Source organism: Salvia hispanica, chromosome 6, assembly GCF_023119035.1.
Source record: "Salvia hispanica cultivar TCC Black 2014 chromosome 6, UniMelb_Shisp_WGS_1.0, whole genome shotgun sequence".
Taxonomy (NCBI): Eukaryota; Viridiplantae; Streptophyta; class Magnoliopsida; order Lamiales; family Lamiaceae; genus Salvia; species Salvia hispanica.
In genome coordinates, this window is record NC_062970.1 from 10,739,228 (window position 1) to 10,759,583 (window position 20,356).

Here is a 20,356-nt window from a genome sequence, read left to right on the forward strand (position 1 = left end):
ATAATTAAAATGTTTAATCAGTCATCTCACAAATCTGTGTCTCGTTCTGTCTAATTATTATTTTTTGACTATTTTATTTTTTTAATTTTATTTGTTATAAACATAGTAGTAAATTTTAATTTCAGCGTTGTATCCTTTTGGTTTGATTTGAATGCATTATGTCATTAATTTTGTAATTGTTATAAAAATCAAAATTGGTTTGTCCATTTTCTTTACAATCTCAAAAACATGAAGAAAAGAATAAATCTAATTTTGATTTTTTATGTTATTTGTAAAATTAATTACGCCAATAATCAATTTTAAGGTGTTATACCCAATACTAAATCGACAAAATGAAAAAAAAATCAATATGAAAGATTGGGAATAGATTAAAAGATTGAAGGTCGAATACAAGAAACATACTCGAAGAGCAGGGTGTGGGTCATCGTCAGAGTAAGTACAAGTAAGAGAGTTATTTCGAATGCACATAAAAACCTACTACTAGTATTCTTTTCCCTCCAGGCAGTTTGCTCCCAACTATTAAGGAGTTATGTGCATGAATCCATCATCATAAGATCCGGAAATGGCACCTGCGGAAATACACAAATTAGAACTCTAGCTCGAGCGTACGTGAACATATAGTTTTAAATAGTAGCACATTCATGCAAACTTGAATGTGAAACTCGTGTGTGCAGCAAAGGACCGAGGATGATGAATACAAACAAAACTACCAGCACATCAAGAAAACAATTAAAATGATGCATAATTGATCAAGTACGCTGGAATGGAAATAGTATGTTACTAGTAACTGAGTAGAGAAATATTCCTTATAAAAGCTTGAATTCGTGCTTTGTTAAACCAGCATCATTTCTGGCGAATCATCAGGTTCATATAGATAATTTGTTCTTTGATGTTTTACTATATTGACTAGATATACTGCACTAAGAGTTTTTCGAAGATTTGTTGAGGGCACATGCCACACTTGCAGCAATGAAAGGTAAAAAGAGAAAATTTGACGATGTTAAGAAGAAAAGTAAAGCAGGACGTACCCCAGTAAACCTCGACCTGACCATGTTCTAGGAGTTACAGTCAGATTAATCAGAGAACCCTGCCTCAACACAACCAAGGGGACAGCTTCACCTTGCTTTTGTTGAGCTTCAGCAGCAAGCCGGGGCAGCAAGCTCTCACCTCCCTCCACATTCCCAAATTTCAAAATCTGATCGCCCAGTTGTAAACCATCTTCTGCAGCTGGAGACAACTCAGTAATTTCATCGACAATTGCAAAGGGTCTGCCGATGTCAAAATCCGCATCCATGGCACTAGAAGCATCTATGGCTACAGATTTGTCAAGGGACACAGACATGCCAGCACTTGGGCCTGAGGCATCAAATGCGAACACAGTTAATTTTATGCCACTTAACTAACACACTGAATATAATCATATATGAACCTTTCGACATTAGCAATTGAGTGAATTGCAGTGTGTGTTTTGTTAAAGTATCAATTAACTTTCAGCTCATGCCCATCGCTTAATTAGGCTCGTAAGTGTCGTGTGAATAACTCATCTATCACATATCAAAAACTCCAATAAACAACATACAATTATGAATCAATTAGTAGCTAACCAGAATCTTTAACAGATGAAGTGGCTGTAGTATGTTTTGCAGAATGAAGAAGCTCAATATTTTGGCTCATCTTCTCCGTTATATCCTTGTGATCATTACGCAACTCTGCACCAGCAAAAACAAAGTGAGTAAAAGGGAGAGCTTCTCCAACCACCTAACTTAAATTTGTTAACAGGTAGCAAAAATTAAAGCCAATTCACATTCTGTAGTTTTCAATCCAAAACAGAGAGATTGCCATTACCAGCAAGTCTATGCCTGTCAGCTCTGACAGTCGGAATGTCAATATCTGTCCTCGGAAACCCCTGCAAAACCTCAATTTTCAGAACCATCCGCCACAAAATCTTCATATTCAATCCACAGGTGTAGACGAAGAAGGCAAATGGAACGAAATATACCTCGGAATCGACAAGGTTGCCGGAGAGGCCAGGGCCGCCGGGCTGGCAGAGGCGTTCGATGATGACATTCATCTCCTCCTCTATTCCACTCCGCTTCTCCATCAATTTCATCGTCTCCGCTTTCAGATTCGTCGCCACCATCTTCACTTGTTCTCAATTGATTGATTACTGAGTAAAATTTTTTGTACTAGCTAGGGTTTAATTGATTCTCCGATGAAAGGGGGATAGAGTAGAGAGAAAGCTTGGTGAAGAGTTCACCGTTTTTACGTTTCTACCCCTGAATTTCAAACTATCTCATTTGCCTCCCCAAATAGATAATGGAGATAAATTTAACAGCATCCATTTGTTTCTCCAAAGCATGGCCGCCATTAGAGTAGCTTCTAGCTCCTTTACTATTCGTGCCTCGGCGTCGCCTTCATCTTCCTTCTCGTCTTCTTACTCTAATTTCTCCACCTCTGTTTTCACTAAGTTCGAATTCGGACTATCTTGGAGAGGAAAGCGAATGGCGCATTCCATTACTCGAGCAGCTCTTGGTCTCACCGAACCCAAACAGATCGATCCGCCAAAGGTATTCATTTTGCTTTGTATTTACTGATTATCAATTCTCTCATTTATTTGGAGCTGTGAATAATGATGCATTGGGATAATGTTGGTTTCATGTTAATTCCATTTGATTGTGATAGTATTTCACTTTAATTTTCAACTGATTTGGATGAAATATGACTCATATATGTAACCTGGCATGTTAATTTTATGGGGATATTAGTTATCGGCTTAACTAATTTGGTGTGTTGCTGGGATGAGGTAAGATCGCATTTTCGGCAAAAGAGATAGACTTGGTAGAATGGAAAGGAGACATACTTGCTGTGGGCGTCACGGAAAAGGACATGGAGAGGGATGAAAATTCGGCTTTTAAGAATGTAATACTGCAAAAGCTGGATTTGCATTTGGGGGGTTTGTTATCTGAAGCCTCGTCCGAGGAAGATTTCACTGGGAAGGCTGGACAATCAACAGTGCTCAGGCTTCCTGGTGTTGGGTCTAAAAGGGTTGGTTTGATTGGGCTTGGAGCAGCATCGGCAAGAACAGCTTACCGCAGTCTCGGTGAGTCTGTTGCTGCTGCAGCAAAGTCTTCCCGGGCTAGTAATGTTGCCATCACACTTGCTTCATCCGAAGGAATTGCTGCAGAACTGAAGCCAAGCACTGCTTCAGCTATAGCTACTGGTATGTACTTTTCAAGATTGCATGAGTAGAAATGCCCATCTTTGTTTGTAGTTAATGTGGCTGCTCCTTGAACTTTAAACAGGAGCTATATTGGGGACATTTGATGATAACAGATTCAAATCAGAATCGAAGAAACCTGCTCTACAATCAATTGACATCCTTGGTCTTGGTATTGGACCTGAGATTGAGAAAAAACTCAAATATGCCGAAGATGTTTGTTCAGGGATCATTTTAGGAAAAGAGCTAGTGAATGCTCCTGCGAATGTACTCACACCTGGTTTGTCATATTATTTGTTTTCCTCAATAACATTTGTTTTTTTTTTTTTTATATTACCCCTATTCTCATGGCATTCATATTGCTAGACTTTTATGATCTGTAGTTCTCCATATCTCACTTGTTTTTTGAATGTTACTCTTATTCAGGAGTATTAGCTGAAGAAGCCACAAGAATTGCATCTGACCACAGTGATGTGTTTACGGTTAAAATATTGGATGAAGAACAGTGCAAGGAATTGAAAATGGGATCCTTTTTAGCTGTCGGCGCAGCATCGTGCAATCCTCCGCATTTCATCCATTTATGTTACAAGCCTCCAGGTGGAACAGTTAGAACCAAGCTGGCCCTGGTGGGAAAAGGCTTGACTTTTGATTGGTAACTTTTATACCCTAAGAAAGAGATCTTTATCTTTTGATTTCAAAATTTGAACAAGAACAGCCATATTTATAATGCTCATCAGATGCTCTTGTCTTGATGTTTTCCTTACAATACAGTGGTGGCTACAATATCAAGACAGGACCAGGTAGTATGATTGAACTCATGAAATTTGACATGGGAGGCTCAGCAGCAGTATTGGGTGCTGCAAAATCTCTAGGAAAAATCAAGCCTGATGGGGTAGAGGTGCATTTGCTCTTCCTGACTTTACTTGATTGATTGATTTGATTTGATTGAGTTACTACTTTGCCTGTTATTGTTATCATAGATTAGAAATAAATTTGACAATTGACTGTATATTCAGGTTCACTTCATTGTTGCCGCTTGCGAGAATATGATAAGTGGAACAGGTATGCGTCCTGGGGACATCCTTACTGCTTCAAATGGGAAGACAATTGAGGTAATTTCTCCTTGCCATAGGTTGCAAATTATTGTTCTCGTCCATCCAGCTCATCTTCGTATAGGTTAGATCTATTTGACCAGGGAAGGAAGCATGTTTATGTTAGCATTCAATAAGGTTTCTTCACTGATGGTTTTCACCCTTAACCCAACATTGTAGGTAAACAATACCGATGCTGAAGGAAGACTTACACTTGCTGATGCTTTGGTATATGCCTGTAATCAAGGTGCAGAGAAGGTATAATACGGTGGTTTTGTTCATCATGCTTTCAGTGACATCTTCTCACAGACACAGGCAACATAAGACATGATTATCCTACTGTCCTTGGCTTATTTTGCAATCCAGCAAACTTTTTTCTGGTTCAAACATTATGATATTTCTTGAAGAAATGCTTATTGCTTGCTCGATGCTTTTATTTCCTACGCACAGAGAATCACCATGCATTTTTACTTATGTTGTATTTTGTGGTTGAGTAGCAAGCATTTTAATGTGCAGATAGTGGATTTGGCTACACTCACGGGAGCTTGTATAGTGGCTCTCGGACCCTCAATTGCAGGTATATTAGGTCTATAAAGATTTCTTTTCTTGTAATCTGGAGCGTATAGATTCTATTCTAGTAATTTACATGAAAATAGCTACACCACCTTTTGAAATCGATATGTTGTAGTCATTCTTTCAGACCAAAATACACTGCTCATTTCATTAATAAATAAACAGGTGTTTTCACGCCAAGCGATGATCTAGCAGAAGAGATGTCAAGAGCTTCAGAGAATAGTGGGGAAAAGCTATGGAGGCTGCCGTTGGAGGAAACTTACTGGGAGTCCATGAAGTCCGGAGTGGCTGATATGGTAAATACTGGTGGTCGTCAAGGTGGTTCCATCACCGCAGCTCTTTTCTTGAAACAGGTAATGTTTTCTTTATCAGCTTTGAATGCCAAGCTTGCTAAACACATTGTATCAAAGATAGACTGTGTTATATATAGTCGACAAACATGAATACTGAAATATGACATGTTTTGTGGGATAGTTTGTTGATGAGAAGGTGCAATGGATGCACATCGACATGGCTGGCCCTGTTTGGAATGACAAGAAGAAGAGTGCAACTGGATTCGGGGTTTCAACACTGGTCGAATGGGTAGTTAAGAACTCTTCCTAATTTGGAAAATGATTATGTTGGAACTATATGAAGTAGTCCCCTTTTATTTAATATATATATACTACTATCCTTTTTGGATACTACAGTAATTTTTTGTTGAGCTATTATCCCAGTTTGTAGAGTTGAACTTGTAGCAGCTATATTTTAGTTAGGTTAAATTAATTGAGTATACAATTTTGAATTTCCACCAATGTTTTTGGCATCTGATTAAGGAGATGATATGGAAGAAGCTCACAAGCTATCATACTTGAATTGTGTCTATTTTTTCTTTTAATATTTTGTTGCGTGTAAACCTACATATATGCAAGCCTGGGCGCTACCGGGCTAGTGTGGAATTTGAATTAAGTGGTTGTTTGGTTAAATTTATTTTAAAAAACTTAGTATAAGCTTTTGCAGGGAGCTTATAAGATGTTTTAGAACTTATAAGATGCAATGTATTGAGAGATTATATTTTTTTTATCATGCAAAAATTGACAATAAAAATTTTGTTCTTTTTACGAACCTGATGTCGATAAATCTACGAGTCTAGAAATTCATTTCGTAGCGGGGTCAGGAGAAAGAATACGAAAGTGGTTTCTCTATATTTCTAGTTTGGGACAGACCATATTAAAAAAAATATATTATTAGGACGGTAGCATAGGTTAATCCATCGGTATACAATGGAATTCCAAATTCATTTTATTTTAAATAATTCAGAATGCGTTGCATAAACTTAAGCAACTTAAGTGTAGAAAGAAACAGAGAAGAGTTCATTGAGCTCATACATTCCAATCCTTAAGAAATTAATTAAGGAGAGATAAATATATTAATTAATCTAGAGGTTCAACTAAAAGAAGAAAGGAAAAATAATTAATTATTTAAAAACTTCCAACAAGTGAAGTAATATCAAACCCAATAATTAAGAGATAAATCCAAAGCCCAAATTTCTCATTTCCTCTAAATTTTCGGCCCATACAGAACAAGTAAGAGACTATTCCACAAAAAATAATTGGCCCAAAAATTAGAATCAAAGAAACCCTAATATATTGACAATATTAAGAAAAGAAAAGGAATGAAGTTTACGCCTCTTTCTCCCGCCCTCTCTCTGCTCTTTCTTTCCCTACGTTGTCGTTTAAAGCCTTTCTAGGGTTTCCTCATCGCATTCACGCCCCTTATAATCCCTAAATCACACCTCTCTGAGATACACAAGTTCATCGTCATCGCATTTCAATATAGGTTCGCGATTCCTTTCCTATAATCGTTTTATTTCTCCATTTTCATAACTAATTTACAATTTTTAAGAAGGATCGATGATGCATTAGTTTAAAACTGCGTTATCTATCTGATATTTCCAATTCGGAATTGAAGATACTTTTCTAGCTCCTGAGATCCTTTCTTTTTCTATTTTATTCTTCATATTTTCGAATTTGTTCATTGTTGAAGATAAGCATCCGAGATGAGAAAACATTAATGTCATCCTTGCACTTTGATTCAGAAATGAAGAAAATCAATGGGGAAATGATACTCTGAGATGCTTATAACTTTTCATTCCTTCATTCCATACTTTTTATGCTTTTCGTCTTGTTAATATAAAATCAATACTTTATTTCCAATTATTAATTATTTGTATTATCGTTTTTACAAAATCCATTGCTTTTCTCTTTGATTTTCTAGTTTTTTATTGATCTTCAGAAATTCATCCTGAATTTGATTGATGCCTTATTTTTGGATCAGTGATGTTATATATTACTGCGTTATCTGTCTGTAATGAATTCTTTTTTGAAGATAACTTGTTATCCTGGGATCCAATATCTACAATTATTTTAGGATTATTTGGTTTCACATTGTTTTGTACACATTTTTATTTTTCCTCTGTACATAATTTTATTCAGATTGAGGTCATTTTATCTTTAATATAGCATATGTTAACATTGTCAACATATTGGAAGTAACAATAGAAATGAAACAATAGTAGTAGTATTGTTTTAGTTAATCATATTCCCTGTATTTTTTGTCACATTTTTTTGCCATTGATCTTACCATAAAATCGTAAATTAATGAAATGCAATATGATTGTATGTATCATTTGTTGGGAACATTTGAATATCAAGTATTCAAATTTATTAGTGGTCATCCTTATGATTACCAATAGCCAAAATTAGTATTCTTTTCGTCCAAGAAAAATAGAGTACATTTAAAAAAAAAAGTTTTCAACAATTTTTCTCCGTCCCAAGGAAGAAGGAAGATGACTCCGAAATTATGCAACTTTATTTTGTGTATTAAGTGATCGGGATAAAGTAGATAAAAATGAGTTTTTATTTTTAGTAACGAGTCAAATTAAAAAGAAATGTGGGGTACAAATTAAAAGAAATGTGATTTAGGGTTTAAGGTTTAGGGTTTTTATTTTTTTCCCTCTCTTACTAATAATATTGACTTCATGTACATTCCACTACTCTCTTACTTTATTAAATATGGATCACATATTCTACTATGAGCATCTCAAACATGAAAAGGTAAATAAAAAAGGTACATTATATATTTACCTTGTCAAAAAATGAAAAATATCATTTCAAAATAAAACGAATTCTAAAGGTAAAAGGTATATATAAAGGTAAATTATTTTTTACAAATAAAATAATAGTATAAAATCTATTAAAAAACGTAAAGTTACCTTCTCAAAGTAGAAATGATGATGAATGAAAATGTTTATGGATATAAATGAGATAATTTTAAAATTTGAAAAATAAAAAGTCAATTTTCAACTGGTTTTGTGTTGAAGACTGACCAAAAATGCAACTTTTTCTAGGCATATTCACCAGTTCTGGATTGCACAAGGCTGGAACCGTAACCGGCCACGACAAAATAGGATCACGGTTATAATTTATGAACTGTTATCCGATTCCAATTCTGGGTTAGAATTGACGGTTCCGATTGCCGGTTCGAAATGGTCTGAACGCTTCTAATTATGAGAGGAAAAAGTGAATACTGCTGTTTATAATAAAAAAGAATTACAGAATAGGTTCTATAGTGAAAAAGAAATTCAGAGATTGTTTATGTAATAGTCACTTTTAAATTTCTAATTTTGTATCTTATGTATCATCACTTGAATCAGTGTCCTATTTGCAATAAAACTCGTGCTCTAGCAATTGTTATAATTATTTAATTTTCAGCAGTTATTAAGGCATGATACCTAATTCCCACATGAACAAAATGTATTTATATTTTATAGTTATTCAATTTTATTAAAATATTGTAAGTGAGATACGAGCAGCTCAACTTTGGTAAGATTCAAGAGTTTGTACAATGAAAGAGTGGTGAGCACAGATAGAATGTCAAGAAAGCAAAACTCAAAATGATATACAATCATCTAATCATGACGCCATATAGCTCGTGATACTAAAAATAAACTAGACAAGGAATTGATCAAAAGAAATTAGAGCATGATTTTGTTCAAAATGTGTTTACTGTGGTGTAATTTGTTCAAGATCCTTGAGCAGGCCAACTACCTGTTGCATGCTTGGCCTCTTGGAAGGGATTTCGGCCGTGCAAAGGTACCCGATTTTCAAAGCCTCGATGATCTGTGCGTCCGGTGCAGTCCCACGGATCTTGGGGTCGATAGCTCGTGATGCCTCGTCCCTCCTCACTAGTCCCCTCACCCAACTAGTTAAGTTTGCTTCTTGATAACCATCCTCAACCGGCTTCTTCCCGGTGATGAGCTCGAATAAGATTACTCCGAATCCATATATGTCTGACATGGGCGTTGGTGCCATCGGCGAGGAGCTGCCTTCTTGCTCGAGAAACTCTGGTGGCAGATACCCCGGGGATGCACGAGCAATCCCATCTTCGCTTCCATTCCCAAAAATCTTTGAAATACCAAAATCTGACAGCCTTGGCTCTAAGTTTGAGTCCAGATAGACGCTGCTTGCTTTGACGTCTCTGTGGATGATGGGAGGGATGCAGCCGTGATGGAGGAACGCGAGTGCACGAGCAGTGCCAAGTGCGACCTTGTGCCTGAATCTCCATGTTATTAGTGACCCTTCAGGGCCAACGTTTTGTATCCCGTTGTTCTCATCTTCCCATGTGTCTGTGCTCCAATCTTCCGTCCTTTGAATCCCGAGTGGCAGATCGTGTAGCAAGTTCTGCAAGTTCCCGTTCTCCATGTAATCGTAGATAGCAATCCTCTGCTCCCCAGCCAAGCAATATCCCGTTAATGGGACGAGATTAGGGTGCTTGATTCGACCAAGATACTCAAGCTCCTTTGCAGCTTCGTGGTCTGTCATCGTGGAACCATGAACCAAAACCTTAACAGCAACGTGCAACCCCCCGGGCATCAATCCACCATAGACAGGCCCGAATCTCCCTTCTGCCAGCAACGTGGCCCTATCAAAATGAGAGGTTGCAGACAACAAGTCCGCGAATGTGAAATTCAGCAAGGGCTTCTCAAAGATGACTACGGGCACTGATGTAGCCTGCTTAACGTCAGCCACCCAAGTGGTTGAATCTGTCTGGAACGAGAAGGGCCCCGAGACAACGGTCTGCTCCTCCTTGTAAGAATCCTGCTTCACCGCCCATGTTCTTGTTTTTCTACGACACCTAAATGCTAGCACAAGCAACCCCACGAGCAAAAACACCATGGAGATGGTCAGAGCCAGAGCAATCTTTAGCCCTCTATGCATTGGAGCTTTTTTCTTGAAGAAGTCCGGGTTGGCAGCAATGGGGCAGCTATTAGTCGATCCTATGAAAGAAGCTTGAATAGTTTCCGGGGGGAACCGGGACCCACAAAAGCTAAGGTTGTTGTAAGAGAAATTGAAACTATCCATACGATGGAGTTCATCCATCACCACCAATGGGATATCTCCTGTTAGATTGTTGCGTGAAAGGTTGAGATATTTGAGGCTCTTCGACACGAGAGGCGGAATGTGGCTGCTGAGATGGTTATCAGAGAGATCAAGGGTTGCTAAACTAGTTAGGCTTGAGATGTTGCTAGGAATCTCACCAACCAAACTGGTTGAAGACAAATTGAGATAGTCTAAATGTGTGAGCACATCAGCATTGATAAACAAGTCCTGTTTGGTGAATCTGTTGTGTGCAAGGTTAAGGTGTCTAAGCTTAATAGAGTGATGCAATCCAGTGAATAAAAGCTCACCACTCAACTCATTCTCCGACATATCCAAATACAGCAAATTCGACCAATTGAAAGTGGAGGTGGGGTTTACCTGAGGTGGAATGTGGCCTTGAAACTGATTCCTGCTCAAATCCACCACCTCCAATGCCCCTTCAAACACACCTAAAACAGAACCCTTGAACAAGTTCCCAGAGATATTCAGATAGCTCACCGATTTCATCCCATTAAAGTCCGAATCCCGACCAACAACCTCATTTTCAGCCAAGTTCAAGAACTTGAGCTGTGGCAATGCAGCAGCAAAGCCACTAGGAAGAGAGCCATTGAGATTGTTTTCAGACAGATCAACAGAAACCAAATTCAAACACTGCAAGATTCCTGATGGGACACTGGATTCAAACCCATTGTCACTGAGATTCAAAGACTCCAACTTTGACAAAGAACTGAACGTTTCTGGGATGCTCCCTTTAAATATGTTGAATGAAAGGTCCAAACTTTGAAGGTTCCCAAAATTTCCAATGTTACTTGAAAGACTCCCAGAAATTTGGTTGTGTGAAAGATTAAGATTTATGAGAGAACCCAAACTCCAAAAATCAGAAGGCAAGGTGGCAATCTTGTTACTGCTAAGATCCAAAGATTCAAGCTTTTTCAATTTCCCAATAGTTGTCTCAGGAATCACACCAGATAAACCCACTCCAGAAGCTTCTAGCTTCAGAACATTTTCTCCCCCATCATCACAAACCACACCTCTCCATGAACACAAAGAGCCAGAATAGCCATACTTGTGGGGTGGGTTTAAGCCCATTTTTTCAAAGAATTCAAGGAGAAATGACTCATCTGTGTTGGGTTGTTGGCAAACCAAAGGCCTAGTTAGTAGAGTCACCACTAAAAAGGAGTAGTAACAGAATATCCCAACACCCATTTTGTGAGAAATGGCTCCAAGCACACAAAAAAAATCAAATCTTGAAATCTTCAAAATATCAAGACCAAGAATCTTGCCCCATTTATGGCTATGTAGCAGTTTTTCTGCAGCCTGAAAAAAACAACAATAAGTCCACCTCCACCGCCAGAAAACAGATAAAATAGTGAAGTTAAAGAGTTTTATTCACAGTGTCATTAAAGTTCAACCAACAATAGATTATTATTTGGAGCATAGCATACCTGCTTGGTTTTCTTGCAAGAAGCCAACAGCTCTAACTGACTGAAATTTTTTATGACAAAGAAACATCAAACCTCCTCTGAAATAGTCATTTTTTTAATGCAATGAAAATAATGGGTTACAGTGTGAGTTGGGTTTGATTGATGTATTAAACTTTACACAATTGTATTTTTTTGGAAATAAATTTACCGCGTTTGGAGTCGTTAGTTGGGGTTCATAAATGCCTTAAATATCAAAGGAAGGAAACACATCATTTTCTGGATTGGCAATCAAATAATTAATGAGATTTTAGGTGGAAAATCAAAGATACTACTACTATGTTTTTTCGACTCTTGTGATTCTGTGGTTATGTAATTAATAATATGAAAAAATGTTTGTGTAATTAATGGTCTACCATGATTGGGAATCATGTAATTTGGGAAGTAGATATCATATCAGTCCTGGTTTTATGTTGTGAAAATATTTTATAATCATTTGGCAAATCGATATCAAGACTTTTTGAGATATTTTTGCCTAAAATACGAAAGAATATGAATATTACAATAGAACCAAAGAAAATAAGAAGTATGCTTAATATAGTAGAAGTATTTGACAATAATAACTACTTTCGAGATTTGTGATTTATATGATGGTATATTTAAAATGAAAAAACAAATTTATTGAATGAATTATACATACAAGACAAGACGCTTTAATTTCGATTTATTTTTAGTAATATATAATTATGACTAATTTATTAGGAACTTTGGGTAGATTTATAAGAGGAAACAAAATTACTGATTTGAATTATGGATTAATGTGACATCCCACTATTATTTTCATCAATACTCTAATCTTTTGGCATTTTTTTAAAAAGCGATTAGTGGTTTGAACTTACTATATTTTCTTGTTTTAATTCTTTTCGGATTTATTTTAGCAACCTGATGCCGAATGTGAGAAAGTAATATTTCAAATATAAATATAGTCTAAATAAATATTAAGTGTCCACTTATAATTAATAAAAATATTCGGTTACAGTTGAGAAATGCATTTGGTGTATTTAAATCGATGATATACAAAGAGGAGAAATATGGCGTTTTCAAGCAACCAGTGCTCCATTTCTAGTTACGCTCCTGCAAAATACGGTCCCTTAAAAATATGCATTTTTTCTTTTTTAGCACGTTCCATAAAAATATGCATTTTCTAATTTTATAAACTCTTTTATCTTTAATGAGTGTGATTCATTCTTTACTAACAATATTTTAATTATTTATTTTCTCTACATCTCTTTTACTTTATCAATTTTATTTTAAAACTCACGTTAAACCTAAAATATACTATATTCCTTGGAGACGGATGGAGTAAGAGATTAGTCGGTAAATACTCTTTTACCTTGGGATAAAAGTGCATAGTGAATAGTGAATGGAATAAGGTGGAATAGTGCTACAAAGTGTTATTATGCTTTTATTTTCAAAGTGAGTACGAAAACTTCTTTTGTGCTCATCTTGAAAAACAAACTTATAGAGAAGTAAATATATATTTCCTCACTTCCATCCTAAGCGAGACGTTTTATTATTATACTTGTTTTGGAAAAATAATATTCCATCCGTTCTAAAATAAGTGAGCACAAACTTTTCGGTACGAAATTTAAGAAAATGAGTTTTGTTTGAGCATCTCCAATGGAGGCTAGCGGATAGGCATATCGGCTAGCCTATCCGCGGTCGGCGAGCTCTAGCCGATTCGCGGGCGCTAGCCGATCCGCTGGCCGATGCGCTAGCCGCCATTGCAGGCTTGAAATCGGCTAGCCAACCGGCTAGAATTTTTTTTTTCTTTTTTTTTTTTTAAATTTCCGAAACTCATACGTGAATGGCGTGCGGTGACTGGGTCCGAGTGTGTGGAAGTAGGAGGATTTTTTTATGTATTTTTTGTAATTATGTACTTTTTTTAGGATGTTCTTTTTTTTTAATTTAAATAAAATTATTGCATTTTCCCGTATTTGTTTCATAAATTTAATTCCGTATTTTGTGTGATTGTAATTTATTTGTTTTTTATAATATTGTTTATTGTGGCTAGGCTATAGCTAGTCCAGTTTCTTGTTCTGATGATGTTGTAGGAGGGGTTTCTAGTCCTAGATGATGAGACATGAGGAGTTTTTTCCTAGGCTATTGCTAGCTTATGACTGGACTATTGCTAGTGGAGATGCTCTTAATAAAATGAAAAGTGAATAAAGTAAGAAAGTTAATAAAGTAGAGATAAAAAGTAAGAGAGAGAATACCAAAAAAAGAAATTGCTCACTTATCTTGGGACGTCCCAAAAAGGAATGTGAGTCGCTTATCTTGGGACCGAGGGAGTATAAAATAGTTAAAATGGATATAATGATAATGTAAAGTAAGAGAGAAAATATAAGCGAGGTGCTCGTCCCACCATAAGTGAGGCGCTTCATTTCTTCACAATATTCTCTCTCTTATTGTACATTATTCCTAACTACTCCCTCCGTCCGCGAATAGGAGTCTATTTTTTTTTCAGCACGAATTTTAAGAAATGTTAAGAAAAGTGGGTGGAAGAAACTTAGTGGAATAGAGGTCTCACTTATATATATTAGAGCATCTCCAAGGGAAGAGGTTGTTAGAGTGTATACTAGAAATCATCTTTCGAGTCATTGAATACTGTAAACACTCTCATTTTATTTTCCAATGAATAAAACCGATTATTTTTGTCATAATGTTGTTATGTTTTACAGTTAATGGATGTTTATTGCATGTTTGAATGTATAAGTAACTTAACAAAGTCTAAGTCTTTGTTTTAGTAGACCGGTTGTGGGCGTCGTCCACTTTAAGGTAACACTGTCTGCTATGAACAAAGAAAAATAAGAATTTCACAACCTAGATAGGCTTAGACTACCTATCATGAAAGGTTGCAATGTCAGTCCACATATTTCTAAGCCTTACTGAAATAAGATGACATTGGTGTGGTATAGCACTGAATTGGATCTAACAACGAGACCAGTCTTTATGCTATCTACTGAAAGATGAGGTCTTGATAATTATTGTTGCTTAATCAATGTACGTTAGCATTAAGCATACAGTATTGATTATGCACTACATTGACTTACCAAATGGTGCGAGTTTTTCGCAATCTAATAAACCTGGTATATTAGGTAGTGGTGATTTATATTTAGCGGTGCTAGGATTGCTATTATATTGAATCGTGCGCGAGGTGAGTCTCGTTTGATAACATCCTCAAGAGAAGCTCAAAATAAGGTTTTATTATTCGGAACCTAGCTAGTTGGAGTTTGATTACTCTATGAATAATAAATAAGCATTTCTTGTTGAGCACTCTTGAAATTAATTAGATGTTAATAAATTAAGTCTATAGCATACATTAATTAATTAATAGATGTTTATATCTTAAGCGCGGAAAATAAATGACAAACAATGGAAACCCGGATTACTTATAATTTTGGATTTGGATGGGGAGTTCAATATTTACTTCTGTAGTGACTGCTCGTAATATTCCAAATGAAAGCTTATAGTAATTTGGAATTCAGTTTAATTAGTAAAAGCTAATTGGGGGAGCTCATATCCAAAACCTTCCATAGATCTCTGTCTGAGCACAATATGTGATTTAATATAAATAAGAGAATAAATGAGATAGAAAATACACTTAATTTTCTACAAAAATTTGGTCCCCCTCTCCTTATTAGAAGAGGATGAAAATTTCCTCTCAGATCTTCCTCTGTGAGATCAATTTCTGTTTTCTTTATTTAAGTTCTAGTATTATGGTGAGATCAGCCCACCCTGTTATTAATTTACAGTCTGGGAACCAATCAGAAGATCTGTGGTTTAGTACTGAAGATCTTCACGTGGAGAATACGCTAGCTATCTTCGATTTTTTGGAGAATCATCAAGGTAAAATAGCTAATCCATAGAAAAACATGTTTTAGGTTTAAATTATACTTAAAGCATTATTTATTTGAGTTATGAGCATGATACATGTGATAAATAGAATTTGTCTAAATAATATGCTAAATAGATCGCTTAATTATCTGATTTATTTGTAAAGCAAGCTTCTGCTACCAACCCCTTCAGAGGTAAATGGAGAGACAAACTAATATAACCATCATATTTACCTTTTTTTTCATAAAAAATCATTCCAAGGGAGAAGTATTTGAGAAGGTATTATACATTTTCTCATTTTGAAGAGGTATCTTTACCTTCCCATCAATATCAATGGGGAGGTAAAATCTTATAAATATCATATTTGCCTTTTTTATATGAAAAATCATTCTCTAGGAAAAGGTATTTGAGAAGGTATTACACTTTATACTATTTTTTAATGCATTTTGTACTATTATTTTATTTTTTAAAAATAATTTACCTTTCCATATACCTTTTCCCTTTGGAATACGTTACTTTTTAGAAGGGTATATTTTACTTTTTAAGAAGGTAAATATATGATATACTTTTTCTATATGTTCATTCTCTCCTCGGAGATGCTCTTAGTTTTGAGTGGAATGAATTAGTGGAATAGAGGTCTCTTTACTATTTATGCTAACTATGAACTGAGACTCACATCAAAATGAAAAAATTAGACTCTTATATACGGACGGAGAAAATATTTTATTATTTTTCTAAAGCAAATTAAAAAATGAAGCGTCTCGCTTACAGTGGGACCGAGGGATGCTTTGTTGAACGATGCTCACCTTGAGCCGGAGATAAAAATGCAAAGGATGAATTAGAGTAGTATAGTATATATGAAGATAGATTAAGATGGGCTTCTGTTGTGGGCCATTAATATTTCGGATTGCGAATGTTGGGCTGATATAAAGCAATTCATGTGCTTTGTTGGACTATTTGGTTGGAAGATATTATATATTAGGATTTACTTGATTACTACAATAGTATCGGTCATAAAAAAATAGCTAGCATATAATATTTTTTTTTATTTGACCACAAGTTTACCGAATCCCATCTTGACGGGATTCGACTAATCCTACTTGACTTGGTTTTCGGATTAACACTGAAAATCTCTCGACAGATAGTGGGATTTGAACCCATGACCTTAAGATCGAGTATATAATTTGTTCCCGATATACATAGCCACAATTAATTTCCAACTAAAGCATTGTTCAGTTTTTCTTCAGTATCCTTAAACTATGCCATATAACACAACTTTATAAATAACTAAAAAGTCGTTTCTTCAAATGTTGGATTTTAGCATTTTTCTTATAGAAGTTGAAAGAAATGGTAATGTTGAATGGCCTAGTTCATTCAAACTTTTAATTCGTGCTATGAGTTATTCTAACATTACAATTGTAAAAGGAATATTCGTAGGAATTTGTATATGTAATACTCCCTATTTTATTACTAAATAATAAAGTAATAAAAAAAGCTCACGATTCACTATCTAGGAGTTCACTAACATAATTTGGTCCCCATCTCAATTGAATTCAAACCTGTCAAGTCAATTTATACACACTACTACAATTTATGGAGAAAAATTAAGCGTTTATTGCAACAACAAACTCATCTTACAAGGAGGGACAAATTGGAGATGCAGTTACTGACATTAGAAATTTTTTAAAAATAATTAAAATTTAGTACGCAAAGAAAAATGTCTTTAAGGCGAGGACACGTCATATTTTAATATTTATTTTATAAGCAAAATTGGGGACGTAATTACATATGTCAAAATATATTTAAAATAGAGTAAAAATTTAGTGCTCAAACAAAAACGTCCTTCGATCGAAAACATATTTGTTAACTACAGTGTCTCTTAATGTTTTACATTTTTAAGAAACTTCCATTTGTATATCTTTAATTAGTTGGCACACCGAGAATAATAACGTTTATTAAAGCGAATATGATGTATTTAAAAAGATAAATTAGTGTTCTTAATAAACTCTAACTTTTGATTTATTGTTCAATTAATTATTTACTAGTTATAATAAATAATTGCCAACCATATACTATCTAATAAAAATCATGAATAAACCAATCACCAATGAGTCAATATCAAATGGGTCCATGGCATGGTGTTGGAAGTGATTTACATTTATATGTGGTCCAATTTTTAGTTTTATAGGGCTTCAAAAATGTAATTGATTAAGTGGGCTCTCTACAGTCAAATTTTTGTGGCTCTATTTCAGCCAACTTGATGGCTGCGAAAAAAATGAAGGCAAGAGCAAGAAGTAAATCATAACCACAAATTTTTGCCCAGCTACCACCTTCTCTAACTTTTCCATTCTTGATTTTACTTCTAAAACAGTTGGTTGGATTTCAGCTGGGAATCATATTATATCATTACACATATCGTAACGTAATTTGAATTTATTCTTTTATGAGTAAATTAATACTATAAATTATACTTTAAAGTAAAATTATAAAATTGGCCTGTATTATTAATATTTAAATATATGAATTAATCAATTTGAATACGGATACTTTAATAGGTTGCCTTATTGATTTATGCTTTACGCATTTATTGTAGTTTTAGATATTGAGCAAATGCTTCATCGTACATAATTATATTGGTATTACTAGAAAATAGTAGGAGACAAGTACGAATTTTGTATAGGTATTTCTTGTCACATGTGATTCATTTATTTTTCTTTGCTGCAAAAACGTGGTGATAGAGATAATATTGTTGGTCCAATTCGAACATATGAAAACGTTTACGAATTTGAACCCCTAAGAGCATCCGCAGCGGTGAAGGCTGCGGTGCTCGTCCGTCCGTGCCGCGCACGGTGCCGTCCGTCCACCAATGATGCTCGTCCGTCCGTGCCGTTGGAACGGACGTGCTCTTAGCTAAGAGCACGTCCACGTGGCGACGCCTCATTCGCCAACGGCATAGCCGTTGGCTTATTTAATTTTTTTTAAAAATGCGAAATTAATTAAAAAAATGTTTTTAAATAAAAAAAAATATTTTCCCACTTCCCAAAAAAATATATCCGTTTTCTCCCCACTTTTAATTTATTTTTTAAATTTTTTCCCCCGAAATTCACATTTTCATCTATAAATACCCCCACTTCAACAATAAAAAATCACATTCTCATCTATTTTACGTGTGTAATTTTTAATTTGTAGGATTTTAATTATGTATATTTTTATTTTCTAGGATTTTAATTATGTATTTTTATTTTTTAGTATTTTAATTATGTAATTTTTATTTTTTAGGATTTTAATTATGTAATTTTTATTTTTAATGTATTTTTATAATATAGAAATATTTTTAATAATTGGAGTATTTAAATTGAATAATAGAATGGTGGGATCCTTGAGCTTGTCCTTAGCTAAGAGTACGGATGTGGGTGTTGTGCTCTTAGCTAAGGATAAGGAGTAAAAGTGGGTCCGGGCCCACTTCCGTGCTCTTAGCTAAGAGCACGGATGGGGATGCTCTAATCTCCCAATTTTAAAAGATATAGTATTAACTAACATCTATAAATGTTGGTAAATTTTGTGTACTCTTAAAAATTATAATACTAACATCTATAAATGTTGGTAAATTTTGTGTACTCTTAAAAATTGCTTTTCTTTTTCGAATGTTGATATATACTGCCTCTGTTCCACAGTATTAAACTCATTTGGCTATTTTGGTGTTCTATAATAGTGAAATTATTATTTTTTTAATAAAAGTCAATACATTTTTTCTCTCTTACTTTACTTTTTCTTATATTATTTTTTCTTCATTTTTTTACCTTTTTCATTTCTTACTTTATTTTTCTTTATTTAACCCACTTAACACAATTTTTCTTAAATAATGTGCCAAAAAGAAACGCATCAATTACTATGAAACAAATATATTAATTTTTTTTATTAGAGAATCCGCAATGGTGCTTAGGCCAGCCATAGGCCAGCCATTCTCTCCTCTGCCACGTCGCAACACTAAAAAAACCACCCGCCACGTCGGATTTAGGCCAGCCATAGGCCAGCCCGCAATAAAAATAATTCAAAATATACTACATTTACGGAATTAAATTGCGATATACGGAATTAAATTTACGACACATATACGGGAAAAATAATCCATTCCATTAAAAAAAAAGTACAAAGATTTAAAAAAAAAATTACATGTTTTTTTTTAAAAAAAGGGCTTCAACACACGAGCCCCGCCACTCTCTACTCCTCATCGCCGTCGCCGTCGTCCTCGTCGTCGCCGCCGCCGCTGCCGCCACCCGTGGTATCTGAGCCCACGTCGAAACCCCCCAGCCGTGACCTCGCGATCTCTAAATCAGCACGCATGCTCTCGAGCATCTCGTAAAGAAACCTCTTCTCCGTGGGGTCAGGTGGCGTTCTTCCACTCTCGGAAGACCTGTAACATCTCGAGCCCGCGTTTGGTTACGCGAATGGAGAGTGTACTCAAGTGGGGCGGCTGGGAGGGCGGAGGACTGGACCTCGCGGGCTGCGGATGACTCGCCGACCGCCTTGCCCTTCCCCTTCCCCCTCGTCTTCTTCTTCGGCGCGGCCGCCGTCGCTGGAACGGGAGTATCATCGTCCCCGAGATCGATCCCCATATCATGCAATGTCAAGAGACCGTTACTGGAAGACAGTAACGTACTATACCCCTAGCTAGAGCCCCTGCTACTATGAGGGCAAGGTCGCTGCGGCCGGCGCGGCTTCTTCTTCTGCTCCCCC

At 35.6% G+C, this 20,356-nt stretch overlaps 3 protein-coding genes and 3 non-coding genes across 6 annotated transcripts; 4 read left to right on the forward strand and 2 right to left on the reverse strand.

The window, feature by feature from the left end:
* Positions 1 to 344: 344 nt before the first annotated feature.
* LOC125194238 (26S proteasome non-ATPase regulatory subunit 9) lies at positions 345 to 2,287 on the reverse strand. The gene is made up of 5 exons (XM_048092354.1): positions 2,000 to 2,287; positions 1,846 to 1,906; positions 1,605 to 1,709; positions 1,029 to 1,356; positions 345 to 569 (listed from the first exon to the last, which is right to left on the reverse strand). Exons 1-5 carry the CDS (start codon positions 2,138 to 2,140, stop codon positions 548 to 550), a joined length of 657 nt encoding a protein of 218 aa, XP_047948311.1. The 5' UTR covers positions 2,141 to 2,287; the 3' UTR covers positions 345 to 547.
* A 46-nt stretch (positions 2,288 to 2,333) lies between these two features.
* On the forward strand, positions 2,334 to 5,675 carry LOC125194237 (leucine aminopeptidase 1-like). The gene is made up of 10 exons (XM_048092353.1): positions 2,334 to 2,567; positions 2,809 to 3,220; positions 3,303 to 3,497; positions 3,644 to 3,869; positions 3,989 to 4,115; positions 4,234 to 4,329; positions 4,489 to 4,566; positions 4,825 to 4,885; positions 5,047 to 5,234; positions 5,356 to 5,675. The coding sequence occupies exons 1-10, from the start codon at positions 2,358 to 2,360 to the stop codon at positions 5,482 to 5,484; spliced, it is 1,722 nt and encodes a 573-aa protein (XP_047948310.1). The 5' UTR covers positions 2,334 to 2,357; the 3' UTR covers positions 5,485 to 5,675.
* Positions 5,676 to 6,764: 1,089 nt separating this feature from the next.
* LOC125197657 lies at positions 6,765 to 6,858 on the forward strand. The gene has a single exon (XR_007172190.1). It is a non-coding gene; the product is annotated as a small nucleolar RNA snoR27 (small nucleolar RNA).
* Positions 6,859 to 6,907: 49 nt separating this feature from the next.
* LOC125197656 lies at positions 6,908 to 7,000 on the forward strand. Its single transcript, XR_007172189.1, has one exon. It is a non-coding gene; the product is annotated as a small nucleolar RNA snoR26 (small nucleolar RNA).
* A 187-nt stretch (positions 7,001 to 7,187) lies between these two features.
* LOC125197658 lies at positions 7,188 to 7,273 on the forward strand. Its single transcript, XR_007172191.1, has one exon. It is a non-coding gene; the product is annotated as a small nucleolar RNA snoR27 (small nucleolar RNA).
* Positions 7,274 to 8,727: 1,454 nt separating this feature from the next.
* Positions 8,728 to 11,804, reverse strand: LOC125192566 (probable LRR receptor-like serine/threonine-protein kinase At2g24230). Its single transcript, XM_048090180.1, has 2 exons — positions 11,747 to 11,804; positions 8,728 to 11,618 (listed from the first exon to the last, which is right to left on the reverse strand). Exon 2 carries the CDS (start codon positions 11,505 to 11,507, stop codon positions 8,925 to 8,927), a length of 2,583 nt encoding a protein of 860 aa, XP_047946137.1. The 5' UTR covers positions 11,508 to 11,618; positions 11,747 to 11,804; the 3' UTR covers positions 8,728 to 8,924.
* Positions 11,805 to 20,356: the final 8,552 nt, after the last annotated feature.

Coding starts and splice junctions, on each gene's coding strand:
- LOC125194238 (XM_048092354.1), bottom strand. CDS start 2,140: ATGGTGGCGACGAATCTGAAAGCGGAGACGATGAAATTGATGGAGAAG. Junction 1,907..1,999: donor GCAACCTTGTCGATTCCGAG/GTATATTTCGTT, acceptor GAGGTTTTGCAG/GGGTTTCCGAGGACAGATAT. Junction 1,357..1,604: donor TTCATCTGTTAAAGATTCTG/GTTAGCTACTAA, acceptor TTGATGCCTCAG/GCCCAAGTGCTGGCATGTCT.
- LOC125192566 (XM_048090180.1), bottom strand. CDS start 11,507: ATGGGTGTTGGGATATTCTGTTACTACTCCTTTTTAGTGGTGACTCTA.
- LOC125194237 (XM_048092353.1), top strand. CDS start 2,358: ATGGCCGCCATTAGAGTAGCTTCTAGCTCCTTTACTATTCGTGCCTCG. Junction 2,568..2,808: donor AACAGATCGATCCGCCAAAG/GTATTCATTTTG, acceptor GGATGAGGTAAG/ATCGCATTTTCGGCAAAAGA. Junction 4,330..4,488: donor CAAATGGGAAGACAATTGAG/GTAATTTCTCCT, acceptor CCAACATTGTAG/GTAAACAATACCGATGCTGA.